This window comes from Pristiophorus japonicus, chromosome 2 (genome assembly GCF_044704955.1).
Source record: "Pristiophorus japonicus isolate sPriJap1 chromosome 2, sPriJap1.hap1, whole genome shotgun sequence".
NCBI classification, from domain to species: Eukaryota; Metazoa; Chordata; class Chondrichthyes; family Pristiophoridae; genus Pristiophorus; species Pristiophorus japonicus.
Window position 1 is genome coordinate 226,382,210 of NC_091978.1, and position 15,043 is coordinate 226,397,252.

Genomic DNA, 15,043 nt, shown 5'->3' on the forward strand with positions numbered 1-15,043 from the left:
GCCGTGCAAATATCGTTCTCCCGGGGATGTGGAGGATCTGTCAAGCGAAATCTTGACAGATCGGAAAAGCCAGTTTTCGGCGCATGCGTATCGCGCCCCGAAAACCGGCTTTTGCGAGGCTGGAATTTTAGACCCAATAGGATTTAAGCAAGTGTAGAGGCAAGGAAAGAGGGGAGGGGAGGAGAGGAAAGAGCCAAAGGGAAGGTCTATGATGGGGGGAAGGCAGGAGTGATTAAAAGACAAAAGGTATGATTATACAAGACAAAAGGAGATGGTAATGGGACAAGTAAAGAAGAGGTGTAAATAGCAATATTCGAATCATCAGCAATAGCTGCTGTCTGAGAAAATGGGGGCACAGTTTATGATCTGAAATGATTGAATTCAGAGTTGAGTCCGGAAGGCTGTAAAGTGTCGAATCGAAAGATGAGGTGTTGCTCCTCGAGCTTATGTTGAGCTTCATTGGAACAGTGTAGGAGGCCGAAGACTGAGATCCAAGTGGGAGTGGAACAGAGAATTAAAATGACAGGCGACCAGAAGCTCAGGGTCACGCTTGCGGACTGCTCAGAGGGGTTCCGCAAAGCGGTCACCCAATCTGTGTTTGGTCTCCCCAATGTGGAGGAGATCACATTGTGAGCAGCGAATACAGCGTGGAGGCATGCCACTGCAAGGTACAGCGCAAGCTGGTGCAGGAGATCCAGGTCGGTGATTGGAGCGTGGCTAGATACAGCAGGAGCAGCGAGGTCGGGGCGAAGGAGCTGTGAGAGACTGTGGAGGGATGTGATCGGAGCCCAGGGTAGGCGCGAGTTTGGGTCCAGGGAGGGGCCTAGGGACAGCACGGTACAGTCCACACTGCAATACGTGTGCGCACTAGATCCGTGCAGCAGAGCTGGTCTCCAGTTGTCTTGGGTAATCCTTGCCACTGTCAAGCCTGTGTGGTGGCTGGTGTGCAACGGCCACCCCATGTTAAAAAAATGCACGCACAGGCATCTTCCACCCTTCAGGATGTAGTTCGGGTCCTTCATTGAAACACCTGTGAACTCGTCCTTTTTTTGGCATGGAAGCAAGTCATCCTCATTTCGATGATGATATGAAATTGCAAGAAGTACAAGTAAATCTGTGCTTCACCTTGTGTTTGGTGCCCTGGACGGTGGGAAAGGAGGAGGTACAAGGCAGGTATTTCATCTCCTGCGCTTGCACGGGAAGATGCCGTGGGAAGGGGAGAAGATGTTGGGGGTGGGGGGGGGGGGGGGGTAATTGAGGAGTGGACCAGGGTATCGCAGAAGGAACGGTCCCTTCGGAATGCTGAAAGGGGAGTGGAAGATGTGTTGGTGGTTATGCACTTTGGCAGAAAAAATCGAAGAGCAAATTATTATTTAAATGGAAAAAAATTATTAAGTGCTGCAGTACAGCGGGACCTGGGGGTACTTGTGCATGAAACACAAAAGGATAGTATGCAGGTACAGCAAGTGATCAGGAAAGCCAATGGAATCTTGGCCTTTATTGCAAAGGGGATGAAGTATAAAAGCAGGGAAGTCTTGTTACAGTTATACAGGGTATTGATGAGGCCACAACTGGAATACTGTGTACAGTTTTGGTTTCCATATTTAAGAAAGGATATACTTGCTTTGGAGGCAATTCAGAGACTGTTCACTAGGTTGATTCTGGAGATGAGGGGGTTGAGGAGAGATTGAGTAGGTTGGGCCTCTACTCATTGGAATTCAGAAGAATGAGAGGTGATCTCTATTGAAACGTATAAGATTATGAGGGGGCTTGGCAAGGTGATTGCAGAGAGGATGTTTCCTCTGATAGGGGACACTAGAACTAGGGGATCTTAGAATAAGGGGTCGCCCATTTAAAACTGAGATGAGAAGGAATTTCTTCTGAGGGTTGTAAATCTGTGGAATTCGCTGCCTCAGACAGCTATGGAAGCAGGGTCATTGAATAAATTTAAGACGGAGATAGACAGTTTCTTAACTGATAAGGGGTTATGGAGAGCGGGCAGGGAAGTGGACCTGAGTCCATAATCGGATCAGCCATGATATTAAATGGCGGAGCAGGCTTGAGGGGCCGTATGGCCTACTCCTGTTCCTATTTCTTATGTTCTTATGGTGGGATCACGCTGGAGATGGCGGAAATGGCAGTGGGTGATCCGTTCAATGTGGTGGCTGGTGGGGTGGAAGGTGACGACAAGGTTTGCGGTGGAGAGGTCTTCTCTTCCGGCGCTGCAAAGCCGCTCCTGTCCGGAGGGTTCCCATGCAGAAGATGCAGTCACATGTGACTGATCAGCCAATCAGGTACGTATCTCACAGGTTCCCATAAATAGCACTGAGAACTCCATATCTACGAGTTCTCATTGCTATTAATGAGGAAAAAAACAAACACAATAATAAAAAATAAAAAACACCATTCATGTTTAAAATTAATTGAAATTAAATTTATTAATGTCTTATAAAAATAAAATATTTCCAATTTAAAAAAAAAAAAGTTTTTAAAATTACGGTTAAAAATAAACTTACTGTAGTGGGGAGGGTTTTTAACAATAAAGTATGTTTTTATAATTTTATTTGAACATATTTTAGTGTTTTTTAAAACGCTTGTGCCTGTAAAAGTAGGCTATGCGCCTGCTTTTATCAGGCGCAAGATTTTTGAGGACATTTGCTGGGCAAGATATGTGTAAATACCTCGCTCCCGATCTGCAGATGATCTGTCAAGATCCAGCTTGACAGATCGGAAAAGCTGGTTTTCAGCGTACTGAAAAACGGCTTTTCCGATGCCTTTTCGGGTCCATAGAAACTTCGTACGGGCCCGGGATGTCAGAATTTCTGGGCCACGTTGTTCGCATGGAGTAATGAGCAATATTTTTGGTTTACTGCATACCTCATTTCTACATCTAAACCTTCTCACAGGCACAAATATTTCAATAATACGGACAGAGACATCATGAATGTGGAGTTGACACTTTGCTGACACCACTTTACTGTGAATGATTCTTCACATAAACTAAGCATAAGATTGTGCTTTGCTGTTGTGATCAATTTTAAAGAATTCCATGCTTTCATAAGAAGCAGTATGTTTTTTTTTAACTATTTTTGTGAAAACATTTTTAAATTGTTGTTTCAGGTTCTTTTACTGCAACCTTCCCAAATGTGAGATCTCCTTTTCGTAGCTCATCACTTCAGGCTTTTATCTCAAAAGCCCCTCGTAACAAATCTCCACAGACTACTAAATATGACTTGGATTTTGTTGTATCCAGAAAGAGCATCCCATCCCTTGGAACACCACGTGTGGAAAAGTCACTGGAGGACTGTGCAAATCAGGTAAACCATTTGCATAAGGGATCAAGTGAAATAAAATTACTTACAAAAGAAAATTATTGAAAACATATCTTTCATCCCCTACCCCCAGTGAACCTCTCCACTTCATGGTTGAAAGTATGGATAGGCAATGCTCCAAAGCCAGTCTTGCTCTTGAGCTGGCATCTTGTATAATAGTACCCAGAGATTTTTTTAAAACATTTTATTTCCCCTTTTCTGGTTAAGATTGTGAACTCGCCTTTTGGATATGAAACCAGGATCTTCTCCCTCTGTAACATTCAGATATTTTTTGCATTCTTTGTTTATTTGGATTTACTTGCTGAGTCATTGGCTGCACCAATCGAACTGAGTGGGTAAGTGCATTGCGTAGTTCAGTACTGCGGCATGTTAACCTTCATTATTATGGGTTTGTATCCTGGAATTATCTATCTAACGCCATTGTAAGAGCAACATCACCACAAGGACAGTAGTGGGTCAAGGAGAATGCCTAATGTCGCAACCTCAGGAACCACCAACTAGGAATGGGCAATAAACTGTGGCCTTGCCAGCATCACCCATACCCAGAAAACATGTGTTATAAAAGATTTGATTCCTGCAAAGTGACGTTATTACATTTCATCTAGAATGGCATTGGGGTCAATTTATTGGCTTATATTCTGTACATATGCATGTGGGATGAGGATAGGATTGAGTTTGGCTGTGTTACCCACCAGTCCCATGATTGAATGGCCTTCTACCACTTGCTGGGTTTGTACGTGAAGAACAACTGCTTGGCTGAGGTACCAGAGGTCTGCATTGACCTGTAGAACTGTCTATGCCTTTAAGGAAGTGGAGGAGGAAATTAATGCACCACAGAGGGGAAAATACTAGAACTTGTTGAACTTAATAACTTTCTTTGATAGTTGCTACATATTAAGATATTACTTTGATTCAATTGGTTTCTGTGGCCTTTATATGCAAATATTTGAGCAATCACATTGAAAATGTATTGAGATTGCAAGTATAAAAATAACACTTTGTATTGGCACATATATTTATATTTATTACAGAAATCACAAATAGTACAAGATGACACATACAACATAGACACATGTATTTTTAATATTGGTGAATATTAAAAAGAACCATGATTCTTTGGTCATTGATGGGTCTTATCTGGCTACATATCAAGAATGCTTGAAACACTATCTTGTGCTACGAACATCATTCTCATATTTTTGTAAATTTAATTTTCATCAAACATGCTCTAATTTAAAATTTAGTGCGTATTATGCACTACTAATCAACAAGATTTCTACAATGGGTAGATCCAGGGATAGAATTTAAAGAAGTTCTGATCACTGCATTTTGCTAGCTCAAAATATGTTTACATTCCTTCACAGATTTTTTTCATACAATATTAATGAGAGTAATATTGTTTAATTATACCAAACTACGAGAAATGTGAAAAAATTTTGCAAGGCAACTTGATATGCATTTTCTTTCCTCTCTTTTTCAGAGTGATCAATGCCACGAACAGCCGAAGTTTAATATTCGACGGTCTGTGATAGAATTGCAGTCTAAATTACAGGAATTGCAGAAAGAAAGAGATAGCCTGATGGATCTCCGGTAAGTACTCGCCTGAATTACTATCCAGTGAATAAAACTTTTGAGCTTATTTAAATTCTCTCTCCTTTTATCCCTCACTTGCTCTAAAACCTCCCCCAATCATAATCATTACTATTTCAGTGTGGAAGTCAATGTACATCAACTATGTGGAGTGCTTTGACTATTGTTGTTGTTATCAGCAAAGCAAAATTAACACAAAATGGCATAACATTTTTCAAAGAAGAGCAGAAGTTCTCCTGGTGTCAACAACCAACAGTTGTGGGGACTTGGGGCCCCAAGTTTCCACACGATAAAAAACGGGCGCCCCTCCGAGCTGGGCGCCCGTTTTTCGCGCCGAAAACGGCGCCGGAAAATAAACGCGCGATTCTGGAGCGCCCTGCAGCTCCATGTCTGCTTGGTGCGGCGCCCAGGGGGGCGGAGCCTACCACTCGCACCGATTTTGTAAGTGGGAGGGGGCGGGTACTATTTAAATTAGTTTTTTTTCCTGCCGGCAACCCTGCGCGTTGGAGCGTTCGTGCACGCGCAGTGTGAAGGAAACATTGGCACTCGGCCATTTTTGTAGTTCTTTGTAGCTGTTTAATTTTTGAACATTTTTTAATAAAAGTACATTGCCATCAGCACTGAGGCTTCTTGCAGCAGTGAGAAGGCTGCAGGGAGCCTCAAAGTTGAGGCAGTCGTTTCCCGAAGGCCTCCCCCCCCCCCCCCCCCCTGCCGTTGGGAAATGGCTGCTGAACTTGAGGCTTTCTGCAGCCTTCTCACTGTCTCTTCCCCCCCCCCCACCCCCCCTGCGGAACGAACGGCTTCCTCCTCCGCCCCCCGCGGGAACGAATGGCTGCCTCCTTCCCCCCCCCCGGAACAAACGGCTGCCTTAACTTGTGAGGCTTCCTGCAGCATTCTCCCTGGCTGAAGCACTTTCACACAGGTAGGAAGATGGTTTATTTAATCTTTTCTTTGCTTATAAATTTTTATTCAGGTTGGATTCATTTGTATAAGTATAAATAAGGATTTATTATAGAATTTAATGACTTCCCTTCCCCCCGCCCCCCCCCACCTCGTTCTGGACTCCTAATTTGTAACCTGCGCCTGATTTTTTAATGTGTAGACAAGGTTTTTTCAGTTCTACAGAAATCTTCACTTGCTCCATTCTAAGTTAGTTTGGAGTACGTTTTCACTGTGGAAACTTTGAAATCAGGCATCAGTGGCCGGACACGCCCCCTTTTGATTCAAAAATTCTGTTCCAAAGTGAAACTGTTCTAACTGACTAGAACTGCAGAAAAAAAAATGTGGAGAATTGCGATTTCTAAGATAGTCCGTCCTCCACCAGTTGCTCCTAAAAATCAGGCGCAAATCATGTGGAAACTTGGGCCCTTGATGTCTATAAATTGGTTGCCATGCCATCCTACAGAATAAGCGACAAGTTTTTTTTAAAGTAAAAAATTGTTTGTAAATACATTTCATCAAAACATGATGAATGTAAGTTCATTGTTTCTTCTTGCAGCAAGTATCCAGGCCAACATTACAATATTTGACTTACACAATATTTTAACTGCTCTGACTGGGCCCCAAGATGAAATAGCAGCGCATTTGGAAATCAGTGACAGGATCGGTCCAAGTCGGCATGGATTTATGAAAGGGAAATCATGCTCGACAAATCTTTGAGGATGTAGCTAGTAGAGTGGCAAGGGAGAACCAGTGGATGTGATGTATTTGGACTTTCAAAAGGCTTTTGACAAGGTCCCACACAAGAGATTGGTGTGCAAAATTAAAGCACGTGGTATTGGGGGTAATGTACTGATGTGGATAGCGAACTGGTTGGCAGACAGGAAGCAGAGAGTCGTGATAAACAGGTCCTTTTCAGAATGGCAGGCAGTGACTAGTGGGATGCCTCAGGGATCAGTGCTGGGTCCCCAGCTATTTACAATATACATTAATGATTTAGATGAAGGAATTGAGTAATATCTCCAAGTTTGCACATGACACTAAACTGGGTGGCGGTGTGAGCTCTGAGGAGGACGCTAAGAGGCTGCAGGGTGACCTGGACAGGTTAGGTGAGTGGGCAAATGCATGGCAGATGAAATATAATGTGGATAAATGTGAGGTTATCCACTTTGGGGGCAAAAACACAAAGGCAAAATATTATCTGAATGGCGGAAGATTAGGAAAAGGGGAGGTGCAACGAGACCTGGGTGTCATGGTACATCAGTCATTGAAAGTTGGCATGCAGGTACAGCAGGCAGTGAAGAAGGCAAATGGTATGTTGGCCTTCATAGCTAGAGGATTTGAGGAGAGGAGCAGTGAGGCCTTACTGCAGTTGTATAGGGCCTTAGTGAGGCCTCACCTGGAATATTGTGTTCAGTTTTGGTCTCCTAATCTGAGGAAGGACGTTCTTGCTATTGAAGGAGTACAGCGAACGTTCACCAGACTGATTCCCGGGATGGCAGGACTGACATATGAGGAGAGACTGGATCGACTGGAGTTTAGAAGGATGAGAGGGGATCTCATAGAAACATATAAAATTCTGACGGGACTGGACAGGTTAGATGCAGAAAGAATGTTTCCGATGTTGGGGAAGTCCAGAACCAGGGGACACAGTTGAAGGATAAGGGGTAGGCCATTTAGGACTGCGATAAGGAGAAACTTCTTCACTCAGAGAGTTGTTAACCTGTGGAATCCCCTGCCGCAGAGAGTTGTTGATGTCAGTTCATTGGATATATTCAAGAGGGAGTTAGATATGGCCCTTACAGCTAAAGGGATCAAGGGGTATGGAGAGAAAGCAGGGAAGGGATACTGAAGTGAAGGATCAGCCAGGATCTTATTGAATGGTGGTGCAGACTCTTCGGGCCGAATGGCCTAATCCTGCATCTATTTTCTATGTTTCTAAATTTGGCACTCACATGAGATGCGCCGGCTTCCTACGATCCAAATGGCGCCAAAAAGATATCCCGGGATTCTGGTCCCTCTGCCAGCTCTTCCGGGGCTTGGCACAGCGTGGCGAGTCCATTGGGGGGATGGAGCTAAGGCCCTGTGCCTAAAAGAGTGCCGGCAGCTGTCCGCATGTGCAGTAGCTCCACCCATGATTGTGATGATGTGTGCCTACAGCGTGGGACCCAACGCATCCCGCCCCTATCCCGGGCCCAGTGGTCTGCCGCACAGGCTGGCTGCTGCCTTCCCGCGCTGAGGGCTAGAAGAAACAGGTTGGTGCGGGGAGACTTTTGATCGGGGGGGTTGTGGGGCGGAGGGGGGGAAAGAGTTTTGATTAGGGGAAGGAGGAGACTTTTGATCTGGGGGGGAGGAGAGAGGAGAGTTTTGATGGGGCGGACGGGGAGGGGGGAGGAGGGGGAGAGTTTTGATAGGGGCGGGGGGTGGGGGTGCAGGGATGGTGTGATAACTGTGTAGCCAGTAATTTTAATGAGCTTACTCAAGACTTTCCTTAACCCTGTTGATGAAAATACTTTCCTACGAGCAGGAGGTATTTCTATTTTATATTTGGATATTTGAAAAAATTATGCAAATATGTTTTGTCTCTTTACTTTTGTTTTTGTAGTTTAAGCTTCCATGAATGCTTCTGTTGTATAGTAAGTTAACTTTGCAAAGTTTGTCAGTCCTGTATAGCTGTTTGATCCTATTCACATTCTTTAGTCAAGTCATTAAGTCCTTACCTGCGCCGATTTCTTAACTCTCCACAAGGGTTTTCTGTGCGGCCACAAGTGGCCACATACGCTGGCCTAAGTTAGTTTGGAGCAACTATTAGCTGTCTAAATTGGCTTAAATGGCCAAAACGGGAGTAGGTGGCTGATAACGCCACCAAAAATTAAACTAAAAAAAATCCTAACTAACTCACTTACACTGGCGCAAATTAAATGTGTAGAATGGGGATTTTTAAGATACTCCAGAAAAATCAAGTTGCCCCAAAAAAAACACAGCAACTCTGGGCCCAAATTTGTGCCCAGATGAAGTTAACTTTGGCAGTTGAGTCCAAGGAGCTTCTCCCCTGCCATATCATTGATACAGGTAGGCAAACGGGGAACTGGAGATACAGGGAAAACCCACACACACCATCTCTTCAGTTCTTTTTCAAAGCAGGATTTCAACACACAAGTTCGAAAATAAATGGGGTATGAAGTTTAGAATAAGTGATCTTTGGGACTGGCCCAATGAAAATGGACTTTTCCAGGTCCGGACAGTTGTATCTTCCTAATTACCTTGGGATATATCAGTTGTAAGGGTGGGAGATTAATTAAGTACCTCTGGTGATGTGCCCTGGTTAACCATCATCTCCTAAAACATGCTTGTGAAGTCAAGGAGAGATGTTTCCTGAAATTAGACTCAAGGCCGCCTTTTGTCCTCATTGGCCATTACTAGCAATTGGGTTGGGTGGAGCGCAAGGTCACACCGTTTGGCAGATAGGGTTGAGCATTGGGCTTTTCTCGCCTTTTTGTAGGTTTGTATCACTCCTCTGAATATGGTTTGCTTTTGCATTCCCAGAGGAATGGAGAGAAGCACTGAAACTGACTATCTCAACCTCAATCTACAGCAGACTGAGGAAGGCCCAGCTCAACATTTTCTACCATATGTACTTCACTGCTATCCACTATGTCCAGGCCCCTCAATATTTTGTACACCTCAATGAGATCTCCTCTCAACCTCCTCTGTTCCAATGAGAACAAACCCAGCCTATCCAATCTGCCCTCATAACTAAGATTCTCCATTCCAGGCAGCATCCTAGTAAATCTCCTCTGCACCCTCTCTAATGCAATCATGTCCTTCCTATAATACAGCGACCAGAACTGCACGCAATACTCCAGCTGTGGCCTAACTAAAGTATTATACAATTTAAGCACTGGTACTGGTCCTGACTGAGCCTCCAGCCTTTCTGGGTGCAGTTCCTGAAGGCCATCAGAACTGGTCTCGCTATATTCATAGCTGGCCAATTGTCAGCAGGGTAAGGAACCCTGTTGTTCATAAATTTGCCCAGATTTTGCTTTAGGTGGCAAGAAAATGCATCCACCAGTTGTGCAATCTGACACCACCCACCGCAAACTTGTGGAGAAAGAACCTGCGAGCCATCAAAAAGTGCAAGTGATACACTGCTTAAAGCCGGAGCTAGGAATATACCAAGAAGTATAGGCCCCACTGCACCTAAACATCTACAGCTGAAGGGACCTGTAAACTGCTTTTTGAATGGTCAGAACCCCACTCCACTCATGCCCCTTTCCTCCCAGAGATGCCACCCAATGTGACAGTTACCTATGTAACTTGAGCACCCCTGGTCTGGAAGGAACCTGACCCTGTCAATTAGCAATTGTATGGCTCGATAGAACTGTAAATGATCTAATCTGTATTCTATTCATAACCTGAAAACAGGTGTATACTTGTACAGTCCAGTAATTAAACAAATAATTTGAAAATCTATTTTGGTGTTCAGATAACTACAGCCTTGAAGACTTTGTTGCAATTTTTGACATCATCTGAACTTCGAGATTGTTGCTTTCAGAAATCCAGTATTTTCCATATAATTACAATAATCAAGGTCTTAAGTGTGAACAATCTGAACAGACTGTCAACTTCACATTCCCAACCTTCTGCAGCCTGGCCTTGTTTTTTGTAGGCATCTGTGGTGATGGAATCAAAAGGCTCTATATCATGTCTGGCACTCTGATCTGGAGGGAGACTGGACCAGCTGAATTAGAGGTAACACAAAGCAACCTCTAGATTAAGTAAACTTTATTTTGTAGAAGAACTCTCTCCCATTTTCTCCCCATTTCTCTTGAAGGAAGTGACCACTTGTCAGTGTCCACCTTCACCTGCCTCAGCTCTCTGGTATATTGTCCAAGCAGCCATTCTTTATGGCAGGCTATTTGACTGTGAGGGACAACACAGAAAAGCATATTTAGTCTGCCTCTGAAGTTCACACCTGTATACTTTTCAGCACTGGAAGCCATCAGGTGCGGGAAATCTGGCTGATTTCTCCCCCTCCATTTCATCCCTACTCAAAGCTACTGAGGCCAGTTGTAGAACGAGGTAGCTGTAAATCAGTTAAATCCGTACAGACCAGGGATTGCAACTGGAAAATTCCTTGTTTGTGTAGCTTTACAGCACACCAGGGGTTGTGTATTTTGTCCAGTAAGAGAAACCTTTATTAAAAAAAAATTGTGATATATCTTTTTTTCAATTATTATTCTCCCTGCCCTCTCCTGAAGTCACCATGCATTAACACGTTATTCCAGAGCTGAAACCATGCTGACTTCTCAGATGATGCTGCCTTTTGACAACCCACCAGATTTTGTGCAATGGTGACACTGGGCGAGTGTGTTGGTTATTATTTTCCATCGTTCATCATTCTGCTGTAGTGTTCCCAGTTGCATTTTTCTACTTTAATGCAAAAATCATATTTGATGGCCTGGATTGATTTAAAGATGTAAATCCTGCTGAATACGTGATAGAAAGGTGCAAGTAACAGGCTAAGAATTAATGGAACCTTGCAAGAGGCATTGCTGAAATCAGTAGATATGTATTATATTTCAGATTGAAAGAAAGTCAGGACCAAGGAGAATTGATATTCAAGCTACACAACACAGTGCAAGACCTTGAAACAGTTAATCGTATGCAAGGTGAGACTGTTCGAGATGCCAATACTCAGATTGAGCAACTGAGGAAAAAGGTACATGTCTACGATACTGTGCTAAATGAAATCCATCAAGCACTGATACATTATGAGGAGCGCACTGGCAAGAAAGTATATGAACATGAAAACATCTGCAACCTTCATATTCAGAACATGGGCACAGCGGTGGATAAAGTCCTGAAGGATATGGATGCTGACGTTTCCTACCACAAGGGAAGACTTGGTCCAGTAAGTGATTGTCAGTTTCAGATTTCTAATGGAACAATGGGCTCAAATTTCCCCAACCCCTTTTTCTAGTACCCTCACCCAAAGTGCGCCGCTTTTGTCCACCTTCAAGCGCGCCGAAAATCTTCCTCTCGATTCTGGCCGCTCCCCAGCCTCTTCTCGGTGATGGCGTAGGGTGGCCTAGTGAATTGGGGGTGGAACCAGGTCCAGGCACTGAAAACCGTGCCGGGGCCTCTGCACATGTACGCTAGAGTCAGCTGCTCCTGGCAGACCGAATCTGAGAGTACGCGCTGCAGGCTGTGGGAGGGGCCCGAAGCACGCCGTCCCTAGCCCTGGCTGAATGGGCTCCCCGCCCGCTGCGTTCCCTAAGGTAGGACTTCTATTTTTTATTTGTTATTTACTGATTGATTGATTGCTTATTACTTTGGTCTTGGTGCTTTAGGTGCAGGGTTCCTTCTATTTTTTATTAATTAATTGCTTATTACTTTTAGTGTTTGGTGCAAATGTACTGATTTGTTTAGTGCTTGGTGCTTTAAATGTATTTATGCTTCTTTAATTTTGTTGTGAAGGTGTTTAGTGCTTTGCAAGATCCCCCTTCTCCCCGCCACCCCCAATCTCTGGCTGCCTGCGCTGATTTCTTAAGTCACTGCAAAGTTTTTCTGAACGTACAAGAGTGCCCACTTACGCTGGCCTGTTAGTTTGGAGTAAATTTTAGCTAGCCAAAATAGGCGTAAGTGGCTGCTTTTGAAAAAAAAACTAAACTTTAAAAAAAAACCTAACTAACTCACTTACACTGACGCAAATTAAATGGCCAAAATTGCAACTAAAAAGATACTCCAGAAAAATCAAGTTGCTCCAAAAAAAAACGGAGCAACTCCTGACGAAATGTGGGCCGAATGATACTTCTGCAGCTATCTGTTTGCTCAAACACAAACTCACCTCTTTCTCCTCCCTACCCCAGCAAAACTCTTTTTTTTTTCTCTCTCTCTCCTTTTTCTCTCTCTCTTCCCCTCTCTCTCTTTCCCCCCTCCCCACCCCAATCCCAGTTATTTTCCCAGTATAGCACCTATCTTCTCTCGCTGAGTTTCAAGGAGTGCAGACTTGAGCTCATCTAGTGCACAAATAGTTTAGCCATCCATTACCAGATCTGGCTGGAACACATCAAGCTCTATTGGGTCTCAATTTTCTTTGCCAAAACCACCCACTACTCCAGGACTATCCAGGTGAGCCAAGACTACTCTCCTTCCTCATAAATGCTACCTACCCCTTGTTGATAATATCCACAAACATGGGGCCATCTTCCACATTTATGCTGACAATACCCATCTGTGCCTCTCTCACAGTTCTCTTGGCCACTCCATTCCCTTTGCTTGTCTGACATCCAGTCTTGGATAAGAACATTAGAAATAGGAGGAGGAGTAGGCCATACAGCCCTTCGAGCCTGCTCTGCCATTCAGGAAGATCATGGCTGAGTTTCTACCTCAACTCCTCTTTTTCTGCCCTATCTCCATATCACTTGATTGCTCCAGAGTCCAAAAATCTATCGCTCTCAATCTTTAGTACACTCACTGAGCATCCACAGTCCTCCTGAGGTAGAGAATTCCAATGATTCACAACCCAATGAGCGAAGAGATTTCTCATCATTCAGTCTTAAATGGCTTACCCCTTATCCTGAGACTGTGACCGAGTTTTCGACCCTCCAGCCAGGGGAAACCACCTCTTGGCATCTACACTGTTAAGCTGTCTTAAGAATTTTATACGTTTTAATGATATGTATGTAAACTTGTATATACCTTGTACAGCCACCAGAGGGCTCATCCCCTGGAGTCCCAAGGCATCCCACAATCCTTTGGGAGCACAGGTACTTATGGAGGCCTCACAGGCTGGAGAGGCACTCTGGAGACCTGTAATAAATGACTACGGTCACACTTTACTTTGAGCTCGCAGTATCCAGTCAGACTCTTTATTCATATACAACAACTGGCGATGAGATACAGATGACGAATCCAACGATGCAGAGAACAGTAGGTATCCTGGAGAAATTTTCAGAGGGAGATGATTGGGAAACCTTTGTGGAGCAACTCGACCAATACTTCGTGGCCAACGAGCTGGAAGGAGAAGCGAATGCTGCCAAACGACGGCCGATTCTCCTCACTGTCTGCGGGGCACCAACGTATGGCCTCATGAAAAATCTGCTTGCTCCAGCGAAACCCACAGAGAAATCATACGACGATTTGTGCACACTGGTCCGGGAGCATCTGAACCCGAAGGAAAGCGTTCTGATGGTGAAGGACCGGTTCTACACCTACAAAAGGTTTGAAGACCAGGAAGTTGCGAGTTATGTCGCCGAGCTAAGACGCCTTGCAGGACGTTGCGATTTTGAAGGACATTTGTAGCACATGCTCTCAGACTTTTTCGTAATTGGCATTGGCCATGAAGTGATACTTCGCAAACTTTTGACTGTAGAGACCCCAACCTTGAATAAGGCCATAGCGACAGCTCAGGTGTTCATTGCCACCAGTGACAATACGAAGCAAATCTCTCGGCACACGAGTGCTGCTACAAGTACTGTGAACAAAGTGATGTTGTTTTCAAATCGCAACATACAGCGCAGGCCCCACATACTTGCAGCTGCATGTTCGCAGATGTCTGAGTCCACCATCAAGGGTGATGAATGCAACGCCATTAATACCTTGTTGGCGATGCGGGGGTGATCATCGTTTCCATTCATGCCACTTCAAAGGTACGTTTGCAAGGGCTGTGGAACAATGGGACACCTCTAACGTATGTGCAGGTGAGCTGCAAACCCTGTTAATCCTGCAAACCACCATGTTGCAGAGGAGGACAGATCCATGGCGGATCACGACGAACCAGAGCCTCAGACTGAGGAGGAAGAGGTATATGGGGTGCACACGTTTCCCACGAATTGTCCCCCGATAATGCTGAAGGTTGAATTAAATGGACTCACTGGGATTCCACCTGCTGAACTACTCATGAAAAGGGCACTTAAGACGAGGCTCTCGTTAGTTCACCCTGGTTGACATGAACGGGTAGAGAGCAGGCAGCTTCAACAAAGTACATATGATATCGCAAACGTGTCACGTGAAATTGAAATCAATGATCCTGTATTTGTATTGAATTATGGACAAGGTCCCAAGTGACTTCCTGGCACTATTGAGGCCAAAGAGGGGAGCAGGTGTTTCGGATCAACTTTCAAATGGACCCATTCACCGGACACACTTGGACCAAATCAAACACAGATTCACGGACT

General features: G+C 44.4%; 1 protein-coding gene across 4 annotated transcripts in view; it reads left to right on the top strand.

The window, feature by feature from the left end:
• Nucleotides 1-15,043, top strand: part of LOC139244536 (coiled-coil domain-containing protein 158-like) — a 319,231-nt gene that overhangs the window by 57,821 nt on the left and 246,367 nt on the right. For all 4 annotated transcript variants that reach the window (XM_070871035.1, XM_070871037.1, XM_070871039.1 and 1 more), the window contains 3 exons: nucleotides 3,121-3,317; nucleotides 4,813-4,922; nucleotides 11,448-11,775. In XM_070871035.1, the coding sequence (XP_070727136.1) occupies nucleotides 3,121-3,317; nucleotides 4,813-4,922; nucleotides 11,448-11,775 (635 nt within the window). The remainder of the gene's footprint in view (nucleotides 1-3,120; nucleotides 3,318-4,812; nucleotides 4,923-11,447; nucleotides 11,776-15,043) is intronic.